General features: G+C 38.7%; 1 protein-coding gene across 5 annotated transcripts in view; it reads right to left on the bottom strand.

The window, feature by feature from the left end:
- Positions 1-25,042, bottom strand: part of UNC79 (unc-79 homolog, NALCN channel complex subunit) — a gene marked incomplete at both ends in the record, with an annotated part of 255,665 nt that overhangs the window by 116,054 nt on the left and 114,569 nt on the right. For all 5 annotated transcript variants that reach the window (XM_079699486.1, XM_079699487.1, XM_079699488.1 and 2 more), the window contains 5 exons: positions 2,009-2,230; positions 4,439-4,579; positions 6,786-6,909; positions 7,488-7,678; positions 22,940-23,170. In XM_079699486.1, coding sequence (XP_079555612.1) covers positions 2,009-2,230; positions 4,439-4,579; positions 6,786-6,909; positions 7,488-7,678; positions 22,940-23,170 — 909 coding nt within the window. The remainder of the gene's footprint in view (positions 1-2,008; positions 2,231-4,438; positions 4,580-6,785; positions 6,910-7,487; positions 7,679-22,939; positions 23,171-25,042) is intronic.

Genomic DNA, 25,042 nt, shown 5'->3' with positions numbered 1-25,042 from the left:
TTTAAATCATGTAGGACATTTAAAAGAGAGTTCTTTTTTAAAGCCATCACTTTGTTAGATTTTACACATTTAAAAAATGCTGTTCCTCACCGAGTGTCCAGATCTTGGTTTCTAAATACCATTATCCACTAAAGGAACCAGGACTCCCTGGAGAAATGGCTGATTCCAGGGTTGGGGCTAGGAAAATATAAAATGAGCCTGGAACATTCTGTCATGTGAGACATTAAGGAAGTGTTCAAAGAATGATGGGAATATGTCAAAAGAACACAGAAGCCAGCTTGAAGGGACTCTCATTGGCCAAATGTGGGATGAAATGAGCCTCAAAATAAATAATCATAGTAACAGATTTTAACCCACTGAACAAAAGAATCCATGACTACATTCGGGTATAAGTAGATTAAACAAATAAATATATAAATGGGAGAGGCAGGGAACCTGTTCTGTCAGTAGAATGCCAGCTAATAAATTAAAAGAAATGATGGAATTAGAATATTATCATTTGGTAACCAACAGATTAAAAATTGATTCAGGCATGAATCATCCATGGATACTAAAACTAGAAGGTGAAAGTCTGATGAAAAACAGGAAATCTGTCTTAAAGTAGCTCCCTACAAGTTAGTTATTAATTACAAAGGGGAAAATAGTGGCTTTGTAGTAGAGAAATCTGGCAGAAATCACCTTAACCAAGTTATTACCACCACTAATGGGGCATTATCATGTCACGTGCCTCCTGATATCATGCACTGAAAACAATATAACATCACGTCTGTGGTATGACTGACAAAAATGCTTAACTCAAATTGATTCATAAGGGGGGCTTCCCTGGTGGTGCAGTGGTTGAGAGTCCGCCTGCAGATGCAGGGGACACGGGTTCATGCCCCGGTCCGGGAAGATCCCACATGCCATGGAGCGGCTGGGCCCGTGAGCCATGGCTGCTGAGCCTGAGCATCCGGAGCCTGTGCTCCACAGCGGGAGAGGCCACAGCAGTGAGAGGCCTGCGTACCACACACACACACACAAAAATTGATTCATAAGGAAACATCAGACAAACTGAAATTGAGAAATATTCTATAAAGTAACTGGACTGTACTCTTCAGAAATGTCAAGAATATGAAAAATAAACAAAGATTAAAGAACTAATAAGTCAGGACAAATCATTGTAATGAGTGATGCTGGATTGTGTCCTCAGTCAAAAATAACTTTTTACTTTTGCTATAAATATGGTATGATTATTATATCAATTTTTTAAATGAATAATTTCTGTAAGTTTTATAATAGATAATAATATTATAACAATATTAATTTCCTAATTTTGATAACTGTACTTGGTTATGTAAAAGTATGTCATTTTTTAGAAGATACACTCTGAAGTATTTAAGGATAAAGAGATGTCCTGTTTGCAATTTACTTTCAAATGGTTCATTAAAAAATTCTACAGTTCATACATACACATACAGATTAAGAGAGAGAGAGGAGAAATAAATGCGGTAAATGTTGACATCTGAAGAATTTGGGGGAAAGTACTTGGGAATTTTTTGTACTATTCTTGCAACTTTTCTATAAGTCTGAAATTATTTCAAAATAAAAAGTTAAGAAGAAATGTTCTCCTGACCAAAGCCTTTTTTAAACTTTTCTTTTAAAATTAACTTCAAAAATCAATTTATATAATATATTAAGATCAGCCCATCACTATAGAGTTGTACCTTGCTCTTCCCCAAAACAGCATTACCCAGTTTGTTCACCAAATTTGTTCAACAGAATCAATTCTAATGATGATAGGGTGTTTCTAAAATGCATATCCATTCTCATGTGTCAACATCATTGCAGTTATTCATACAAGTATTTTTCAGACTCCTTAGGAAATCCCCATAGAAGTTTGTGGAATGTCTTGAGCGATGCTGCATCATTTCAGTAAGTGCGAAGATGCCCAACACATAGAAAGAATCACTATACAATGCTTTCCCTCATTCTTCACCTCTGAACTAAAGGAAGTTCATGCTTCAGCTACCTGCTTCAGGAGAAGATCAAACATGAGGATGAAACAATTTAGATTCATTTCATCATCTTCACAATCAAAGTCAATAGTCCTTCCTCCTTGGTGTCCAAAATTCTTGAAAGGACTACGAAATGGACTACGCATAGGACTCCGAAATGGACTCTGAAAAGGACTATGAAATGGACTCAGCATATTGTGCTGAACTCGTCGACCAGGATCAGAGGCAACACTCACCTAGAAAAAAGAACATTAACACACGTAAGTGAACTCACAGAAGTGCAAATGGCTGTACAAAATATTTGAGGACGCTGTGTAAGGTATTTCCAGGTGTCACACTGATTTCCTTCCTTAGCCAATGGCATTAGTACCTCCAAATCCTACGAATCTTCTCCAAACATAAAAATAGGAAATAAAATATCCAAACTTTCTAATTGTCAGGTGAATGAAACATAAGTACCCTGAAAATGAAGGCAGCTCTCTTTGCCATTATATTTTTCATTCTGTAAGACATTTCCAATTAAACTAAACTGTCTGCATCTACTTAAAACCATAACCTGAAAAATGATAACTTACAGAAGCATTGCAAGATCACTTTTAAAATCATTAGCACAGAATCTCAGATTGACATGACTGGTTAAAGAAAAATGGTCTCTGGGTATAATAAGTATTAAGCTGTCATGAAAAAACAATACATGTCAAGCCTGCTGTACTGTTTATTCTCTGTTTGCCAACCCAACCCTTCCCCCCAAAAGGCCCTCACTGCCCTTTTCTGCCCTGTTCTATGCCCAAGGATGCCAAGGACTGAGTCTCTCCTGGCCCTCTTGCTGGCTGGCTTCCAGTTGGGTTCAGTTAATGAGAGGCACCAGTGGAAGACCTGAAGCTGGAGGAGCGAGAGGTAGGAGCTAATTCTTCCCACCTCCTGCCTCCTTTGATGCTACATCTTCGGCAGTGTCTCCATCCTCTATAGTTCCTCTAGCCAGCCTTTCCTTATAATTTCAGCTTCCAAAAGGCCCAGGAACATTTTCCCTTGCTCCTTCAGCCCTAGGGGTATAAAGGCTTCCGAGTGAACTACTGCTGGCGCCTGGGTGCCTCACCAACCCCATCGCCCCCTTGACCTTTCCTATAACTCTATAGGCAGAGTATCCATTAAAATCTCTTCATCTGAACCATCTGGGATAAATTCTGTAGCAGGACGCTGACTGACATACCTGTACATCATTCTGAAATCATCTTTTTTCTCTTTAAGATCTCTCTAATGATCAGAAATCTCCTTGAACACCATATTTAAAGTAAAAAAGAAGAGCACCCCCATTCAGAATACCTGGATAATGATAGCGTTATCTACGGCAAATCACTTCAGTTCACTGAACCTCAGGTTAAGTAGTTATAAAATGAGGCTCACGAGCTCTTCCCAACTGCCTCACACAATCCTGTGGTGTCATTAAGTGTGAATACATTACACAGTATAAAGTGCTAATAATGTAATGTAATATTAAAGATTACTGAAGAAATAAATAAAATATAAATGTTTGGCAGCTGGCTCCTATGAGGTAGATGAGAAAAGAAGTAATGATTTTTTAAAAAGAAAGCACTGAATACAAACTATGATCCCATGATCATGTTATATTCTCTTTTTCTAATCCCTAGAGAGCAGGTAGAATGACTGGGGGGCTGCAGTATACAGCCAGGAAAATGTTATGGAGAGGCTTGGCCAAGGAGACAGGTGAGAACAGTCCCTGCCTTGGAGAGGTTGATGAGAGTCAACCTCTCCAAAACTGATCATGGTCTGGGAATGTCAGAACAACAGCAGAAACTTTACCAGGTCCTCCACAGAAAAATTATCACAGATGTCCAATAGTTCTTGTACACTGTAGACCAGACTATATCTTCTCATCCTCAACGGTACAAAGGGGTCAATAAAATGGGCTCAGTTAGTTTACAGTGACAGCATCACTCACAATCACCCCTAGTTGATGATCTTTTCCCAAAACACAATAGGGAAAAACAAAAAGCAAGCAAACAAAAATATCCAAACTCCTCATTCCCAAAGTGAAGCAGTGATCTGCCCACTAGCTGGTAAAGAATTCTTATTCACCAGAAAACACAACAACAACAACAAAAAGTTGGAATAGTACCCCAAAAGCTCAAGCTACTCTTTTTGGTTTATCAAGAATGAGAGGTAGCTAGCAGAGATGTGCAGGAGAAAAACTCAAAGGACAATGAAAACTCAATAACTTACTGATTACAGACTATACCAAACATGTCTTAGAACAGTGTTTTCTGTTAGTTAATGTGCTTCAAAGGTTAACAGAGTGAGTGGGATAGGATGAAGAAAGCATTTTCAGAGCAGTTTATGAGGATGTGACTTAAAGGCCCACTATAATTGACAAGAGTTTTCAAAATCTTAACAAGTAAGACAAAAACAATTGTGGCAATAATTACCCTTCTAGCTGCAAGGTTCCCTGCCAGTTCATTGACTCTTGATTTTCTTTGATTTGCCAGTTCTTTGACAGAATTAACTCCATCAGAAAACATACTGATTAACAGTTGAAGTGGAACCATGATGTCTAACTCTGATAATACCTGGGAAAAAAGGCATATGTCCCCCCAAAATATAAACATTAAAACTCAAAAAAACTACGTTCAACATTTTTACCTAAGGTGACCTATTGAACATAAGGACATTTAGCCTCACACATATTCTATCTGCGGTCATCCTCAATTATTCATACTAAAAACTTCAAAGCTATCATTGAACATTCCCACTCCTCCACTCCCCACACCCGATAAATCGCCATGTTCTTTCTACTAAAACTTCTAAGTATCTCCTGATGCTGTCCCCTCCTTTCCATACCACTGCTGTTGCCTTAGTTCATCACTTTTCTCCTGAACTAGTATAATCTGTGAGCCATCTTCCTCCTATCCTTCCCCACTCTGACCTGAATGCCCCATCCGACCTTGCTCTCTGGTGCAAGCTCAGGTACCCTTCTGTCAAAATCATGTTACTTTATCTGTAATGAATTTTCTAGAAATAGATGCCTCCTTCCTTCAGACAGAATTAATCCATCTGTCTTCTCTGCTTTCTTAAAACTTTGTACATACCTTTATTAGAGCAATTATCACTTTATATTATATTTGATTATTTGATACTATCTCCCCACTGTGAGCTCCTTGAAAAAAGGAAGTATGAGGAAAGGATCATTTCTTATCCCATTTTTATCCTACTGCCTATTACTGTGCCTGGTACATAGGAGCTCTATAAATGTTTCTATAATTAATTAATAAATGAGTCAATCCAATCACTATATTGTTCACTCTATTCCCCAAATGGTTAGACCAGAGGTTTGAAACCTCCTTCAACTACAGCACTCTGTCTTCAAAGCAAAATTGTGTCAAAGCCCAGTCTGTAAAACATATAAGCTGTAATTGCTCTAGCTATGGAGAACCTCTACGTTCTGGAGGTTTACAGTCCTGTCTGTTCACCTCCAGATGGCACAGCTAAAGGGTGTATAACTGAATAACTGAGGCAATATCTAGCCATCCGTAGAAGGATGGGCTTTCCTAAAATGGAAATTATCTTATGGAAGTCTACTTGGGGATGAAAAGTTAAAATTCTGAGTCCCAAAAGTGACTTTTTTTTTTAAATCCCTTTACTACTTGTCAGTTATGAAAAATATTATTCTTTAGTTTACAACCCAGAAAGGCATCTCCAGAACTTGAAAAGCCTTTGGGATCACATCCTTCCATGATACAGAAATGTATCTGCATCCATACCTAATCTAAATATTGATTCTGTCCTTCTTTTCTGAAATTGTCCAAATTTTATAACAGGAATTCAACTCAATTTAATAAATTTTTAAGAATGTACACTAGGGGCTTCCCTGGTGGCGCAGTGGTTGAGAATCCGCCTGCCGATGCAGGGGACACGGGTTCGTGCCCCGGTCCGGGAAGATCCCACATGCTGCGGAGCGGCTGGGCCCATGAGCCATGGCTGCTGAGCCTGCGCGTCCGGAGCCTGTGCTCCGCAGCGGGAGAGGCCACAACAGCGAGAGGCCCGTGTACCGCAAAAAAAAAAAAGAATGTACACTAAATAACAAAGCATGTGCCAGATGCTGAGAGGAAAGGATGAGGGAGTTATAAATTCAAAAATGAAAAGGACCTGGACCCTGCACTCCAGGCATTTGTAATCAGGAAAAGAGACAAAAGTTAACTATAATATTAAACAGAAATAGAGTTTACACAGAGAACCTATATGAATACTGGGGGAAGGAATAATGAATTCTAATGGGAAGATAGGGGTGTGACATAGGAGAAAACTTCATAGAATATTTCGGAGCTGAGTTTTAAAGAATAAGCTACAGTTCACATATGGAGACAGGAAATGAAGTCATTCCAGGCTGAGGGAATAGCATGAACTACTCCCTAAATCAGTAACTTTCAACCTATCCAAGTAAAGGACCTATTTAATATCAAAAAATTTATCAGAATCCCACAAGACAGCTATTACACTTTTAGTATCTATTGATAGAACAGATATAAGAACCAAAAGCTACTATGAATTCAGTAATAGTATTGCACAAATTTGTATTTCATTAACCACAACTATAGCTAATATATTTGAAATATAGCTATTTGTCTATGCATATGAGTTACCAGTCTACAGATAGTCCTGAGCAAACATACGTGTTTAAGGATTCTTTGCAATAACTCTCTGCCCCTCTACCCAAGGAGCTAAAGTTCATAGGCTAAAAACTACTGCCCAAAATGATCAAAAGTATCATTTACTTACATGAAGCCACAGTAAAGCCTGTTCCTGCACAGAGGAAGGGTATCCTGTGAACCGACAACTAATAAAGCCAAACATCTCTTCCATTGAAAAAGGTAGAGGACAAAGCTCAATGTCAAACATTTTGCTGAAAAGCAGAGCAACAAAAGTAAATGACCAGTGGGCATATAGTAGGGTCTACTGTTGCATTTCCATCTATATCTTATTTGGGGAGCCAAACAGTTTAGTCTGTGTTCTGAACTATTAGCATGTTTCATTTTACTGAAAAAGCTTATGCCGTTGGAATAGATATAAATAATTCATACAGTTGTTAATAACATTGGGGTTCATACTCATATCAGGTTTAACAGAAGGAATTGCATTTCTAGGGAATTGCACTTCTAGGGAATTGCTCCTCAGCATCTAAAAACATTGTCCCTTTGTACTTTTCCCACTTTATCCAAATCATAATTACATTTGAAAATAAACAATATGGTGTATCTTTTTATTATCCCATAAGAACGAAATCCTTTCTGAACAATTACAAATCATCTTAGCACAATTTATAGCAACTATTTCATTTTGAGCCTTCAAATTTTTCTATAGGATCATTTAAAAGTAAATGAGATTATATAAAATGCTTAGCACAGTGCCTGGCACACAGTACATGCTCAGTAAATGTTAAATATCATAATTAACGGTGACTCCATTAAACTACTTACCCACCTTAATACTTCCCTGAATTCTTTTAACTGATTATCTGGGACTTCTGTTCTGATGGCTTCCAGCCATTCTGGCATGATACACTCCCACACGGACTGACTGATCACATTGTAGGGAATCAGGCAGAGGATTCGGTTGAGACCTTCCTTCAACTGAGTCACTGTGCTACAGGACTTATCCCAGTATCCACCAACCTGATGGCATTTCCACAGCCACAGGGGAAAAGAACAAAGTGCACTTGTTACATTTATACTCAAGGAAATACTAAATGAAATGGGTACAAAGACCACTATCCATTACATCTGAAACCTGCTCCAAGTAGATTGAGTAAGATTTGCAAACCACCAGGATCCCTTAGTTACCAAAAAGAAACCATAGTTACAAATAGGTCCAAATATTGATCACATACTGAATTTGAACTATTCTACTGCAGACTTCTCAAATCACACATGAATTAAAACTCCAAAGATTTATTCCTAGTAGGGTGAACAGGCTGTTGGAGCATTTTTTCTAAGGTTTGACAAACCCATTGCAAATATGTGCAGTTATACCTGTGTTTCAAAGGAACACAGATTTCTACTACTGTACACTTTGTATTGAAGATTTTTCATTATGGAAAACAAAGTGACAGAGAGTACTTTTTTCCCCTATGCTGCATATTCTGCCACAATTTTTTCCCTAAGAATGTTCTAAGGCTGGTTGAATCCATGACTTTTTTAAAAGCTATATTTTTTACTAAATAAGATAGTATATTAAGTTCCTAATGCAGAAAAACTTAAAATTACAAATTGAGGTTCTGTTTGTAATTCTGATTTTAAATAAAGATCCTATATTACTATTATATGTATCAAACTAACAAAGGGTTGACTGGTCCTAGATCTTTACCATACAACACAAGATTTGTGGGAAAATACGTTGTTTTTTTCCTTCCAGTTTTACTGAGTTATAATTGCCATGTGGCGTTGTATAAGTTTAAAGTGTACTGTACAGCATGATGATTTGACTTACATACATCATGAAACGATTACCACAATAAGTTGAGTGAACATCCGTCACTATAGATACGAAATTAAAGAAATAGAAAGATATTCTTCCCTTGTGATGAGAACTCTTAGGATTTATTCTCTTAACAACTTTCACATGTAACATACAGCAGTGCTCATTGTATTTATCATGTTTTTACATTATATCCCTGGTACTTACTTATCTTATAACTGGAATTTTGTACCTTTTAGCTGCCTTCATCTAATTCCCCTTTCCCCCACTCCCCACCTCCGGTAACCACAAATCTGATCTCTTTTTCTATGAGTTTGTTTGTTCGTTTTTGAAGTATGATTGACCTAGAGCACCATATCAGTCCCTGTTACACGACATAGTGATTTGATATTTCTGTATCTTTCAAAATGATCACCCTAATAAGTCTAGTTATCATCTGTTACCATATAAAGCTATTACATAGTTATTGACTATATTCCCCACACTGTACATTTCATACCTGTGACACATTCATTTTGCATCTGGAAGTTTATACCTCATAATCTCCCTCACCTATTTCTCTCTTCCCCCTAACCCTCCTCCCCTCCGGGAACCACCTGTTTCTTCTTTGTATCTACAACTCTATTTCTGTTTTGTTATGTTTATTCATTTGTTTTGTTTTTTTAGATTCCACATATACGTGAAATCACACAATAATTGTCTTTCTCTATCTGACTTATTTCACTTAGCATAATGCCCTGTAGGTTCATCCATGTTGTCACAAAAGGCAAGATTTCATTCTTTTTTATGGTTGAGTAATATTCCATTATATATGTACCACTTCTTCTTTATCCATTCATCTATTGATGGACACTTAGGTTGCTTCCATATCTTGTCTATTATAAATAATGCTGCAATGAACATAGGGATGCATGTATCTTTTCTAATTAGTGTTTTTGTTTTCTTTGGAGAAATACCCAAGTGGAGTTGCTGGATCATATGGTAGTTCTATTTTTAATTTTTTTGAGGAACCTCCATATTGTTCTCCATAGTGGCTGCATCAATTTACATTCCCACCAACAGTGCAAGAGGGTTCCCTTTTCTCCACATCCTCACCAACACTTGCTATTTGTTGTCTTTTTGATAATAGCCATTCTGACAGGTGTGAGGTGATATCTCATTGTGGTTTTGATTTGCGTTTCCTGATCATTAGTGATGTTGAGCATCTTTTCATGTGCCTATTGGCCATTTGTATGTCTTCTTTGGAAAAATGTCTATTCAGGTCCTCTGGTCAATTTTAATCAGATTTTTTTATAAGAGTTGTATGAGTACTTTGTACATTTTGGATATTAACCCCTTACCAGATATATCATTTACAAATAGCTCCTCCCATTCAGTACGTGGTCTTTTCCTTTTGTGAACGTTTCCTTTGCTGTGAAAAAGCTTTTTAGTTTGATGTAGTCCCATCTGCTTATTTTTGCTTTTGTTTCCCTTGCTTGAGGGGACATGTCTAAAAAAATTGCTAAGACTGATGTCAAAGAGCATACTGCCTATGTTTTCCTCTAGATATTTTATGGTTTCAGGTCTTACATTTAAGTCTTTAATCCATTTTAAATTTATTTTTGTATACTGTGCGAGAAAGTAGTCCAGTTTGCTTCTTTTGCATGTCTAGTTTTCCCAACACCATTTATTGAAGAGGCTGTCTTTTCCCCATTGTACATTCTTGCCTCCTTGGTCATAGATTAATTGCCCAAAAACTATCTTATTTTAAATGAATCCAATTTTTAAATATTTAATTGTTATATCTAGAATTCCACATTATTCAAGACAAACTCCATTTAAAGTTCAAATATGTAGTTGGTATCATATTGGCCAACACGCTAGATGATTGACTAGACATTTTCAGGAAGTGACTATATTTCTGGGGTTGTTGTAGTTACATAGACTCAGAAGAGCTACCACTGATAATGTTGCAATTGTGGAATGTATCATTACTGAGGTCCCTTAGGTTATTTAATTTATGGTTAAGCCATATAAAGGCCTATTGGTTTTGGGTCACATTTTGGAACAGGTATCCCTATGGAGATACTAAATTGTCAGTGACCAGACAATGGATCCTTTGATTTGGAAAAGTTTTTATGTTTAAAAGGATTTTAGAGAGTTCTCACCCTAAATAAATGTCCTCTTACCAATGGGGAAGGATCAGATTGACAGAAGCACACCAAAAAAGGATCACAGCTAGCCTAAAAGACTCCCTTAACAAAACTGAAGAACAGAAATCCGATTTAGAAAGAAAATTAAAATCCACGCCCACCATAAACCTCCCCCCTCCACCACCTCCCTCCTACGAATGACCCAGTTGGAGGTTGACATTCAGAGCCTGGTAGGAGCCATTATAAAGGGCTTCCCTCAGAAGTTTAATTGGGCTAAAATGGAATGATCTACTTGGAGAAAAGGAATACATCCTAAAACCTTTGTCACACAATTTATAAAAAATATTGCAAAGGCACACAGCTCTAAATCTACAAATCTCAGATCATAGGAGTCTTTTGTTTTCTACTTTAGTTGAAAATCTCATTTCTGATATAAAGAGGTTACTTCAAAGTAATGTGGTTGCATGGGCAGGCCAGCTCCTTAATGTTATTATTGAGGCTGTCATCTAATTCTTTGAAGAATTAAAAATAAGTGGCCTTGCCTTACTAATTGAGTATTTACAAAAACAAAACTGTGGCTCTAGAAGAATCCCAAGGCTCACCTATCTTTCTTACCAGTCCCAAAGCCTCCCCTATTCATCTCAAACTGCTTGCAGATACTGTAAAAAGTCAGGACATTGGAAAAGGGACTGCCCTGCCCTTCAGAAGAAGAAACACTTAAATAGCAATTGTCTTAGGCCTCAGCCTCCTCAGACAGGCTCCTCTGAGTCCTCTTCTCAACTAAGGCCTCACCTTGGACCTGTTAAAAACTCAGACTCTCAACACAAATAATTTCATCCACCTCCCATGAACTTCCTCCCTCAAAATGCCTGCTTGTAAAAGCTCAATGCTGCCAAGAGAATTTATTGTTTGTCCCAGTCAAAACCTGTTAAGAGACAAATATGCCCTTGAAAACCCTCTTAGATTGTTATCTTACAAGCTTGCTTCCTTTCTCTTCCTCTTTGAGATTTAAATCTTCTACCACCCAGCACTATCTTCTCAAGGACCTGAGAATCATCTCTTTAAAATGCAAATGTTCAAGGAAATTAAATGTGGCTCTCTAAGGGGTGCCTTGCTTTTATTTGTACTATTGCCTCCTCTCATAAAATAGGATAAATTTATTTCTCCTCCTGATAAGCATCAATTAACACTCCCCTTAACAAACCTCCAATGCCTTTTTCCTTAGCACACTCCAGCCTTTAAAAAGTAACTTCTTAGTCAACTGAAACAACTGGCTTAGGCTGAATCACAGCCTCCATAAGATTATAATATCAGGGCAAATAAAAAGCTCTTAAGGGTCTCCCCCTACAAATATAGCTTAAAAACTTTAACCCCTATATTGAACAGATTAACTAACAACTTGGTCCATCTGCTAGAAACACGATTTGAATAAAAGTGAGGTAAAGATGAAAACCAGCTCTTATATAAACTACTGAGTTTTGTATTAGGTCTGTATTTTCTATAAGGTCTGTATTTGTGTCTGCCTGTATGTTTATACATGTATGGTATGTATATGTGGTATTTCTTTCCTCCGGATGGTTTTGCCAAAATAATTTATAAAACACCTTAAAAGATCTCTATTCTAAATGGGCTTAAAAAAAAAATAAGAGATTTTAAAAATTAAATATTCCTCCAGTCCCTCCAACCAGGAAATTTGCACAAGCCTGTTAGATAGCCTCATCCACCAGAGGGCAGACAGCAGAAGCAAGAAGAACTACAATCCTTCAGCCTGTGGAACAAAAACCACATTCACAGAAAGAGAGATGGATGAAAAGGCAGAGGGCTATGTACCAGATGAAGGATCAAGATAAAACCCCAGAAAAACAACTAAATGAAGTGGAGATAGGAAACCTTCCAGAAAAAGAATTCAGAATAATGATAGTGAAGGTGATCCAGGACCTCGGAAAAACAATGGAGGCAAAGATCGAGAAGATGCAAGAAATGTTTAACAAAGACCTAGAAGAATTAAGAACAAACAAACAGAGATGAACAATACAATAACTGAAATGAAAAATACACTAGAAGGAATCAATAGCAGAACAACTGAGGCAGAAGAACGGATAAGTGACCTGGAAGACAAAATGGTGGAATTCACTGCTGCAGAACAGAATAAAGAAAAAAGAATGAAAAGAAATGAAGACAACCTAAGAGACCTCTGGGACAACATTCGATGCAACAACATTCGCATTATAGCGGTCCCAGAAGGCGAAGAGAGAGAGAAAGGACTCGAGAAAATATTTGAAGAGATTATAGTCGAAAACTTCCCTAACATGGGAAAGGAAATAGCCACCCAAGTGCAGGAAGCGCAGAGAGTTCCACACAGGACAAACCCAAGAAGAAACACGCCGAGACACATAGTAATCAAATTGGCAAAAATTAAAGACAAAGAAAAATTATTGAAAGCAGCAAGGGAAAAACAACAAATAACATACAAGGGAACTCCCATAAGGTTAACAACTGATTTCTGAGCAGAAACTCTACACGCCAGAAGGGAGTGGCATGATATACTTAAAGTGTTGAAAGGGAAGAAGCTACAGCCAAGATTACTCTACCCGGCAAGGATCTCATTCAGATTTGATGGAGAAATCAAAAGCTTTACAGACAAGCAAAAGCTAAGAGAATTCAGCACCACAAAACCAGCTCTACAACAAATGCTAAAGGAACTTCTCTAAGTGGAAACACAAGAGAAGAAAAGGACCTACAAAAACAAACCCAAAACAATTAAGAAAATGGTCATAGGAACATACATATCAAGAATTACCTTAAATGTGAATGGATTAAATGCTCCCACCAAAAGACATAGACTGGCTGAATGGATACAAAAACAAGACCCATATATATGCTGTCTACAAGAGACCCACTTCAGACCTAGGGACACATACAGACTGAAAGTGAGGGGATGGAAAAAGATATTCCATGCAAATGGAAACCAAAAGAAAGCTGGAGTAGCAATACTCATATCAGATAAAATAGACTTTAAAATAAAGAATGTTACAAGAGACAAGGAAGGACACTACATAATGATCAAGGGATCAATCCGAGAAGAAGATATAACAATTATAAATATATATGCACCCAACATAGGAGCACCTCAATACATAAGGCAACTGCTAACAGCTATAACACAGGAAATCGACAGTAACACAATAATAGTGGGGGACTTTAACACCTCACTTACACCAACGGACAGATCATCAAAATGAAAATAAATAAGGAAACAGAAGCTTTAAATGACCAGATAGATTTAATTGATATTTATAGGACATTCCATCCAAAAACAGCAGATTACACTTTCTTCTCAAGTGCCCACGGAACATTCTCCAGGATAGATCACATCTTGGGTCACAAATCAAGCCTCAGTAAATTTAAGAAAATTGAAATCATATCAAGCATCTTTTTCTGACTACAACGCTATGAGATTAGAAATTAGTTACAGGGAAAAAAAGTAAAAAACACAAACACATGGAGGCTAAACAATACGTTACTAAATAACCAAGAGATCACTGAGGAAATCAAAAAACACCTAGAGACAAATGACAATGAAAACATGACGATCCAAAACCTACAGGATGTGGCAAAAGCAGTTCTGAGAGGGAAGTTTATAGCTATACAAGCCTACCTCAGGAAACAAGAAAAATCTCAAATAAACAATCTAACCTTACACCTAAAGGAACTAGAGAAAGAAGAACAAACAAAACCCAAAGGTAGCAGAAGGAAAAGAATCATAAAGATCAGAGCAGAAATAAATGAAATAGAAACAAAGAAAACAATAGCAAAGATCAATAAAACTAAAAGAAAAAAAAATTAAATATTCCCAAAACTCTCAGAAATATAGGAAGCAACCCAAATGTTTTTCAAGTTCATGTGATTTTGAAACTGAGCAGAACCTTGAGCCCCCAGCCCACCCCCAAGTACAAAGTCCCCTCTATGTCCCCTGCCTCTTGTTTGTAGAAAAGCTGAAGTCTCCCAGGCCTCCCTGAGTCACCAAAAAGCAGGCTCAAGCAGTTAATGATTAGGACTAGAGAGTCACAGAATCTTTCAGTGTCTGGTGCACATTCCTGAGCTGTTTTATGGATACTATAACTGCCACCAGAGGGAAAAAGCTGACTGCATGATGACCAGACTGTAGCCATGACATAAGGTGCTCCACTTGAGCAGTACTGAATCTATGGCTAGCACATTTCTAAGAACTGGCCTCAAAAGCATGGGACTAACATTATTGCTCATAATAATCTATACCTTTGTGGGCATCAAAATAATTGTAGCTTGCTCTGCCCATATATATAAGTGGGCAACTAAAATTGTCAGCAAAGAAATGCTACAGACCCATGTTGACATCTTTCACTCTGAGAATACAGTGCCCTATGTCAGCATGAAGAAGTTACAGAGAACAGACCTTCACCCCTAATCCCACACAAATGGAATGATGTCTGAAAAGTGGGGATTCGTAAGCAGCTCTTTTGCCCCTTTCCTGTTTGCCTATTTCTGTTCCCCTCAAACCTTATAGGAAGGAGATCACTAGACAATTTAACCTAACTCCTGACTTATGCTCTCCTGAGTGCACACCATGCCTCGCCTAACCTGTGGATTCTTTTCCTGGATTAAAAGAAGCAAGAATGAAGAATTAAGGAGTTAAAGAATAACTAGCTCTCTACCCGCAGCAGCCCCCTTAGCAATCCTGCAGGCAGATCACGCAGGCAATATAACATCTGAAGAAAGAGTCAGCCAGTCTGTACCCAATGGGGAATGATGCAGAACCCAGCTTCCTGCCTCAATGATTCACTGAGATTCTTTCCCCTTTTTCCTTTTAAAAACTGTCATGGGGCTTCCCTGGTGGCACAGTGGTTGAGAGTCCGCCTGCCAATGCAGGGGCCATGGGTTCATGCCCCGGTCCGGGAAAATCCCACAGGCTGTGGAGCGGCTAGGCCCGTGAGCCATGGCCGCTGAGCCTGCGCGTCCAGAGCCTACACTCCGCAACGGGAGAGGCCACAGCAGTGAGAGGCCCGCTTACCGAAAGAAAAAAAAAAAACTGTCATGGCTGAGCACAGTCTTCCGACTTGGTCTTGGGACATGAGTTCACCTTCTCCCCAGATTGCTGGCTTTTCTAATTAAAGCAACTTTCCTTCCTACGAATACTTGCCTCTCAAGCATTGGCTTTTGAGCAGTGAGCAGCCAAATCTGAGTTCAGTAACAATTTGTGTAAATCTTTGATAAATAAGACTATTTTAATATTGTTGGTTTAATAAAAACAGCTGGGGATTCCCTGGTGGCGCAGTGGTTGAGAGTCCGCCTGCCGATGCAGGGGACACAGGTTCGTGCCCCAGTCCAGGAAGATCCCACATGCCGCGGAGCGGCTGTGCCCGTGAGCCATGGCTGCTGAGCCTGCGCGTCCAGAGCCTGTGCTCCACAACGGGAGAGGCCACAGCAGTGAGAGGCCCGCGTACCGCAAAAAAAAAAAAACAGCTGCATCTTCTGAGTTATCAGCACTGAGTATGATATGAGCATACATTTTTATTCTACGTGGGTTTAGTAGTCAAATAAGCTAATATTATATTTACTAGAGGTTTAAGATGACAAAATTTATAGATTCCATTTTAATCATATTAAATTATCATTATGACAAACTTTATTTCAACAGTAATTGTGTATTATAATATGTCTTCTTAGAATTAGGTTCCAAAATCTTTTTGGTAACCTGAAACTAAATTTATATTGAGTTAAATAATAGATATTCATTGAATATCTAGATCATTTCTAAATAAGATAAAACACCAAAACATTAACTACTGAATATAAGTTTCATTTTATCTACTTTTGGCTTCTTATTTTTACAGAGAGCTAAAGCTGTTTGGATCTGTTAATAAATGTGTTCATTTTGCCACTCTGAGAAATTATACTATGAAGAAGCATATCCTCTAGAAGTTATGAGATGGTATAATCATAAAATTTGCTAGTATGCTACAAAATGCTGGTATGTGACAAGCAATTCACAATTGTTTACTTCCTGGTCTTCGTGGAAAAATAGAGGTTATAAAGTGTTGAAAATTATAATCAATATATAAATGAAGCTTCTAGAAATAATAAGGATGAAGGAAAAACCTCTTTATGCAAAATATTCAAGGAATGAGGGGTGTTCCTGTCAAGGGAAAAGATTGTAATTCTGTCCTAAGGTATCAATAGTGGTTTAGAGGTTGTGTGAAGGCTTTCAGATGAGAAAGAGGAAAGTGAAGGACAAAAACCTGAATAAAAATATGAAGTTGTAAAGGAACTGTGTGTGGGGAGGGGGGGAACATGTCTTCATCATGTCCTCAATTATTTAAAAGAACCGAGTCTTCTCAATTTTAAGTTATGTTAGATCCCACATTTACTTTTGATATCTGTATTGCCATTTTGGTTAAATGGATAACTAAGTATTATTTCATAGTGACCTGTCATCCTGGTTAATTAAGTGTCCAAACCTTTTGACATTTTGACAACTTTTGATATTTTGCTTCCCCAAATCAAATCCTTATGCTCACTTCGGCAGCACATATACCAAAATCAAATCCTAAATAAAATCCTGATCTCAAATTGACTTAGAGACTTCTGAGAGGGCCTCTGGAAAACCTCAAAGGATTTGTTCTCTCCCAGTAAAAAGAGATGTTAAACTAATTAGGTCTATTTAATATGTTGAACTGCATGAAAATCATGGTCAAATAAGAAGAGATTCTTAACCTTCCCTAGCTTATATCTGTATAGGTAAATGTTTTTAACATAAATATTCCAGGAATTAGATGTAATTTCTAAAAATCTGTCAATGCCTTTTTTGTTCACTATTATATTCTTATGCTATTTTGCCTGATAGTATACAATAATGGCATAATTTTATCATCATAATTCCAGTTGCTCTCATCAGATCTTTAATACAGCCATTTTAAGCCTTTTATCATTCATAGACAGTTATTGTTTTATTCCAGTGTTTTCCTGAAAGCTCTTGCAATCGGCTACTATCCAGAATGCTTCATCTTCAGCAAAAAGGACTGTCTCTGAGACCCATGGAAAGGACTATAACAGGTAATCTGGGGTACAGACTTCTGATGGCATTGCTCAAGTAACTTTGAGACCATACCACTGGACTGAGTAAAGATTCCAGAACTGTAGTGGAGAAGCCAGTGGGTTCATAAAACTGCTAACCCAAGACCAAGCAGAACAAATAATTAATTACATGGGACTGAATGAACTGCTGAAGGGAGATGATAATTTTTATGTGTTTTTTACTGCTTTCATTAATATTCTGTTTTCTGGGTATAAGATTTCTCTTAAACTATCTTTAACTCATGACTATTTAGTAGATTATACCTTTGTAAACAAAAGCAAAACATTTCTTTTTCTCCCTACCTGAACCTCCCAGAATTCAGAAACTCTTACAATACTCTTACTTATATGGCAATATAGCTATTTACACAAGTTCAGTAAGAATCTGTTCTCCTTGTAACAGGACATAATTGGAAAAATTGGTTATATTATCAAGGCTTTGACTGAAATGTCATATTTGAGAAAGATATGCATAGAATCAAATATGACCAGACAGCTTTAATGAACTAAGGTTGACATCATGGAACCAATGCTTATAAAGCCCTCTTGGAAAAAACCAGCCTGGTACCTGACTTATGATGTTCCCAGCCTACAGGCAAATAAGAAAAGTCACTTCTTGACAGGCCCAGGAAACAGAGTATTTTGGGGATCTCAAGAAGAGAAATTCACCCAAATCTATAGGTACTGCAGATAAGTATGATGACAGATTGGCTTCCGAGCGTGGAGAGGCTTTTAAAAGTCCAATCTGAGGGACCTTCCTGGCAGTCCAGTGGTTAAGACTTTGCCTTCCAATGCAGGGGGTGCAGGTTTCATCCCTGGTTGGGGAGCTAAGATCCCACATGCCTCGTGGCCAAAAAACCAAAACGTAAAACAGAAGCAGTATTGTAACGAATTCAATAAAAACTTTAAAAAATGGTCCACATCAAAAACAATCTTTAAAAAAATAAATCAGGGCCTTCCCTGGTGGCGCAGTGGTTGGGAGTCCGCCTGCCGATGCGGGGGATGCGGGTTCGTGCCCAGGTCCGGGAGGATCCCGCGTGCCACGGAGTGGCTGGGCCCGTGAGCCAGGGCCGCTGGGCCTGCGCGTCCGGAGCCTGTGCTCTGCAGCGGGAGAGGCCACAACGGTGAGAGGCCCACGTACCGCAAAAAAAATAAATAAATAAATAATAAATAAATAAATCAATAAAAGTCCAATCTGAGATTCTTTAAAAAAACTTCCAGCAAAGCAAATTTTTAAAGGCCCATGTGGTCAAATACCATTTTTGCTGCACTTATGCAAATAATCAGGCCAAATTTAATGAGACTAGACTTATGTTGTGAACAAGAATCATCTTACTCTGATTTTCTTTGATCAAAATGGCAGTAATTGAGAGAGAAATTTTATGTTTCAACAGAAAACTATAACCCATCCTTGTGGATTATCAGATTCTAGTCCTGTTCATTGTTCTTGAGCTATTTTCAACCTCTTTATAAACTGGATCCTGCTGTCTTACACATTTTCAGTAATTAATGTTTCCAATTTTTCTACTATCCTTTTCACTTGGTGTCACTAAGAACTAAAACCTGACTGCCCAGATCCTTATTGAGACTCTAGGTTGTCTTGTCCCAAAGCCCTGTAAGCTGAAGCAGGACAACTTGACATAAACTTCAAAGGACTTATTGCTGCAACAGTTTAGGCCACTCAGGAAGTTCACCAAACATCCGCATCTTCCATGCTCTGCTCTAGGAAATAACCATGACCATGACACTGATGGTCTCATTCATCATCTGAAGATGCTTCAAGCCCAACATCTAGAAATCTTCTCGACTGGCTGCCCTTCAGACTCAGAAACTAGGTTTATAGCCTACTCTAACCACTAATCTTTGTTTTTTTTTTTATTTCCTTGTTCTAATTTATGCTCTTTTCCTCCTTTTCAGATCTCTTACCTAGCATTTCCTAACCCAAATCTTCTCTCCAAGTCAATCAACCTAGATTCCTTTTTGTGTGAAACTTCTAGGGAAGTTACAGATAGGAGAAATGTGGGGACCCACTCAGACCCCCAGAGTTGGTATAAAGATTATTTTTCAGTGAAAACATTTGAGCTAAAGATGATGTAGAGAGAGGGCTTCCCTGGTGGCGCAGTGGTTGAGAGTCCGCCTGCCGATGCAGGGGACACGGGTTCGTGCCCCAGTCCAGGAAGATCCCACATGCCGCGGAGAAGCTGGGCCCGTGAGCCATGGCCGCTGAGCCTGCGCACCCAGAGCCTGTGCTCCGCAACGGGAGAGGCCACAACAGTGAGAGGCCCGAGTACCGCAAAAAAAAAAAAAAAAAAAGATGTAGAGAGAAACCTTATCTGAACTTCCCTTATGTGACTAAAGCAGAGCCTCCAGAAAAATATGGCTGCCTTTAACCCCCTTCAAAGGGAGTTTCCTGTGAATTCAGCTGCCTTGGAGACAGGCTGCCCATTTCCATTGGCATCAAAATGCCCAAAAGAACTTTCCATATCTTCCCATTCAAGCCTCCTCCCAAATGCCTCCTCCCACCCCCACCCCCCTGGAAGTTTGGTATATAAACCTTTTATCTCTGGCTATTAAAGAAATTACCCATCAATGAGGAGTACCCCTGTGTGTAAATATTAATAAATTTTGTCTCTTCTCTTGTTAATATGTCTCTTACCAATTAATATGCAGGCTCACAACCACTGAACCCAAGCTATAAGAGGAATGGTTTTCCTCCCAACATAATCACTTCTTCTTATCTTTCAGAATCAGATCACACCAGTCCTTTACTATTCCAAAAGAAACAATAATAGAAAACATATCAACACAGTCAAAGAATGCCAGGAAATGGCATTCTTTGCACATTTCCATCATGCAAAAATCTAATTTTATATATGAGTCAGTAGGTGGCACCAAAGAAGAAAGAAGTGTATCTTGGTAAATGCAAAGAACGCTCTGAGTCCTGGAAATCTAATAAAACCTACTCTTTAGAAGGCCTGTGTTCTGTTTTATCCTTAAATATCTTATTTAAACTGAAAACTGGGACTTCCCTGGTGGCGCAGTAGTTAACAATCTGCCTGCCAGTTCAGGGGACATGGGTTTGAGCCCTGGTCCGGGAAGATCCCACATGCTGCGGAGCAACTAAGCCCGTGCACCACAACTACGGAGCCTGTGTGCCACAACTACTGAAGCCCACGTGCCTAGAGCCCGTGCTGCAAAACAAGAGAAGCCACCACAATGAGAAGCCACGCACTTCAATGACGAGCCCCTGCTCACTGCAACTAGAGAAAGCCCACGCGCACCAATGAAGACCCAATGCAGCCATAAATACATAAATAAATAAATAAATAAACTGAAAACTGCCTCAAGACTTCATTGAAAGTAAACCCAAAAATCACACAAAAAAATTAAAACTTAGAAAATACCTTGAAAAAATTTTCATATATTGCTGCCAGAAACTGATTCTAGATATCCATCTTGCTGGGTTAGACACAAATCATATTGTATTCAAGAAATATGATGTCTTACCAGCTGTATATCTGAAGCCTGTGATCCACCGAGGCAGAAGCAAGAGGATAAGCACAGAGAAATTTGTCCTATAAGCCAGAGGAAAAGGAGCACTGTGGCAGTTCCTAAATCTTTTGGGCATTCCAGCTGGGAGGGCAGGGACCACTCATCTCTAGAAATATATGTGAAACCACAGAAATTGCCCCTAGTCAAATGTTAGCCTTTCCACAGACTGTAAACCAGAAAAGGACTGAGCTCTTGCCACCTCATGGAAAGGCTTTTTTTTTTTTCCTGTTTCTTAATAAAAATATTCAGCAATATCAGGAAAGAATATTTCCTTAAATTTCTTAAAGATACTTTGCACATTCATCTTGCCATTCTTCCCCATCCCAAACTAACATCAAAGCAGCACATCACTTAAAATGTAGTTACTAAACTCACTTAGCTATAATAAAAATTAATATAAATAAATAAAAGACTAAGTTAAAGAGAGATGTCCCTCTTCTACAGTCACTGATAATACTCTAGTGGCTAAGGTAGTGTAAGCAGATAGGGTAGGGTGTCCCCAGAGAAAGAGAACCAGGCATGGCTTTCTTGACAGAAAAGAAGCCATTTCACCTAAGCCATTTTGTGATCTAAGCCTGGCCACAATGCTTGCCCTTGAACAGGTCTCAGTAATTAATGTTTTTAAGGGCAGGAACAAAGGAAAAGCAGTCAAGAAACAATAGTTCAGCAAAAAAACAGAGTTCTAGTTCCTCCTCAAGAATATACATCACAATCTGATACATATTTTTGAGTTCTGCAGGAACTAAGCCCCACCCCCCCACCCCCCGACACACACCCCGCCCCTGGCCAAGTAGAGGATGGTGACTACATGCTGAGACCCCAGACTGGTCGGAACCTAAGGAATGATGATGTTGACCTTTTCTGACCCCCTGACTTCTATCCACTAAAGTCTGGACTCTGTCCATCTTTGCCCCAATTCTATGCTGAATTCTCTGCTCAAGCACCTTCATAAATATGCATGTACCCTTAGCTTAAAACTTCCCCAATTTTGCTGTTCGGAGAGACACTACTTTGGGCAAGATCCCTGGTGTTCTCCTCACTTGCTGCAAGTAATAAATCCCTCCTTCTCCTGCTCTTTGCCTTGGTTGTGTCTTTTGGCTCGACACCCACCAAGAGGCAAACCCAGTGTTTCTGTAACAATAGTGCTTCTCCCTAAGTCCTCCTCTCCAACAAGGTCCAAGCTGTAGGCCTTGATGAAAACAATTCATATTTTATAGCAAGACAAGAAAATTTTAAACATAAAATTTTTCTCTGCCCATTTGGGCCTCCTCCATCCCCTTTAGTGTGTGTTGTGCAACTGCATTAACCAGACTTCCTTAGGAGATAACATCCCTTCTTAACCTCATCAAGGGTCACAACTCCTTAGAAGATAACTTTCCTTCTTGATCTTGTAAAGGGCCATGATGACCCATGACCCACTACGTGCTTTGTAGTGTAGATCTGGATTCTGTAAACTGTCTATAATACATCATTTGACGTAAAACCCTTTGTCTCAAAATTTTACATACCTGGTCTTTGACCTCTAATGGGCGGAACAGTCCTCAGAACTTTCTGAAAGACTCTCTCTTGGGTTATAATCCTCAGGTTGGCTCAAATAACATTTTCCATTTCTTTCTTAGATCGATTATTGATTAATTTTTTTCATCGACAGCCTCCACTTACCCTGGCAAATTCCATTGGTTTGGGAAGAAGGCACATGACCATGACATCAAAGCGAACATCACATACTGTCTTCAACCACTTGGTGACAAACTGAGGCTTCAGCTTTTCCACTAAACTTCCAACTTCATCATCCATCATATACGCTGTGGAGTGAAACCACTGAAACACCATGGCCACCAGTCTGGCCAAGCTTTCCGTAGGGGTGTTCTCACTGGGCGTGCAGAGGCTCACCTGGAAATAGGTAGATCAGACTCTCCTTCAGCCTCCTTACATAATTATTACATGTTTGGTTAAAGACGGAAAAAAAAAAAAAAAGATGCCCCGTATAATCCATTTGAAATAGGAAGGGTTTTTTTGTTGTTGTTGTTTGAACCCTTTGAATGCCCATTTATTTCTTTAAATTTTTGAACCACTTTAAGAATTACTGAAATATGATTTTTAAAAATTCTTATTAAAAGTACATTTATGAGTAATTGAAATCTCTCCCCCTTGACAGGAGTGAAATAATACCACTTTAGAGTAACTGTTTTACCTTGTCCTTCTCTTCTTGACATCTGCTGCAGCTTATTCACTTAACAAGAGGTAGAGGCCTTTTCTGGTTTTTGTTTTTGTTTTTGTTTTGTTTTGTTTTTTAATCTACAACTTGTTAATATTTGGCCAGGGAAACAAGTCTTTGTAGCAATTGTATCTCTATCTTTTGGGCCAAAGTTTTTTTTGTTTGTTTATTTTTTGTTTTCTGTTTTTTGGTTTCTGGGGCTTTTTTAAATTTAATTTTATTTTTTTAGACAGCAGATTCTTATTAGTCATCCATTTTATACACATCAGTGTATACATGTCAATCTCAATCTCCCAATTCATCACACCATCACCCCCACCACTTTCCCCCCTTGGTGTTCATACATTTGTTCTCTACATTGTGTCTCTATTTCCACCCTGCAAACCGGTACATCTGTACCATTTTTCTAGGTTACACATATATGCGTTAATATATATTTTTCTGACTTACTTCACTCTGTATGACAGTCTCTAGATCCATCCACGTCTTAACAAATGACCCAATATCGTTCCTTTTTATGGCTGAATAATATTCCATTGTATATATGTACCACATCTTCTTTAGCCATTCGTTTGTCAATGGGCATTTAGGTTGCTTCCATGACCTGGCTATTGTAAAGAGTGCTGCAATGAACATTGGGGTGCATGTGTATTTTTGAATTATGGTTTTCTCAGGGTATATGCCCAGTAGTGGGATTGCTGGGTCATATGGTAGTTCTATTTTTAGTTTTCTAAGGAACCTCCACACTGTTCTCCATAGTGGCTGCATCAATTTACATTCCCACCAACAGTGCAAGAGGGTTCCCTTTTCTCCACACCCTCTCCAGCATTTTTTGTTTGTAGATTTTCTGATGATGCCCATTCTAACTGGTGTGAGGTGATACCTCATTGTAGTTTTGATTTGCATTTCTCTAATAATTAGTGATGATGAGCAGATTTTCATGTGCTTCTTCAGCATCTGTATGTCTTCTCTGGAGAAATGTCTATTTAGGTCTTCTGTCCATTTTTGGATTGGGTTGTTTGTTTTTTTAATATTGAGCTGCATAAGCTGCTGATATATTTCTTTTTTTTTTTTTTTTTTTTGCGGTACGCGGGCCTCTCACTGTTGTGGACTCTCCCGTTGCAGAGCACAGGCTCAGCGGCCATGGCTCACGGGCCCAGCCGCTCCGCGGCACGTGGGATCCTCCCGGACCGGGGCACGAACCCGTGTCCCCTGCATCGGCAGGCGGACTCTCAACCACTGCGCCACCAGGGAAGCCCAGCTGTTGATATATTTTGGAGATTAATCCTTTGTCCGTTGATTCGTTTGCAAATATATTCTCCCATTCTGAGGGTTTTCTTTTCGTCTTGTTTATGGTTTCCTTTGGTGTGCAAAAGCTTTCAAGTTTCATTAGGTCCCATCTCTTTATTTTTGTTTTTATTTCCATTACTCTAGGAGGTGGATCAAAAAAAGATCTTGCTGTGATTTATGTCAAAGAGTGTTCTTCCTATATTTTCCTCTAAGAGTTTTATACTGTCCGGTCTTACATTTAGGTCTCTAATCCGTTT

This window comes from Hyperoodon ampullatus, assembly GCF_949752795.1.
Source record: "Hyperoodon ampullatus genome assembly, chromosome: 3".
Classification (NCBI taxonomy): Eukaryota; Metazoa; Chordata; class Mammalia; order Artiodactyla; family Ziphiidae; genus Hyperoodon; species Hyperoodon ampullatus.
The sequence above is the reverse complement of the archived record's forward strand: the minus strand, read 5'-3'. Positions and strand labels throughout refer to the sequence as shown.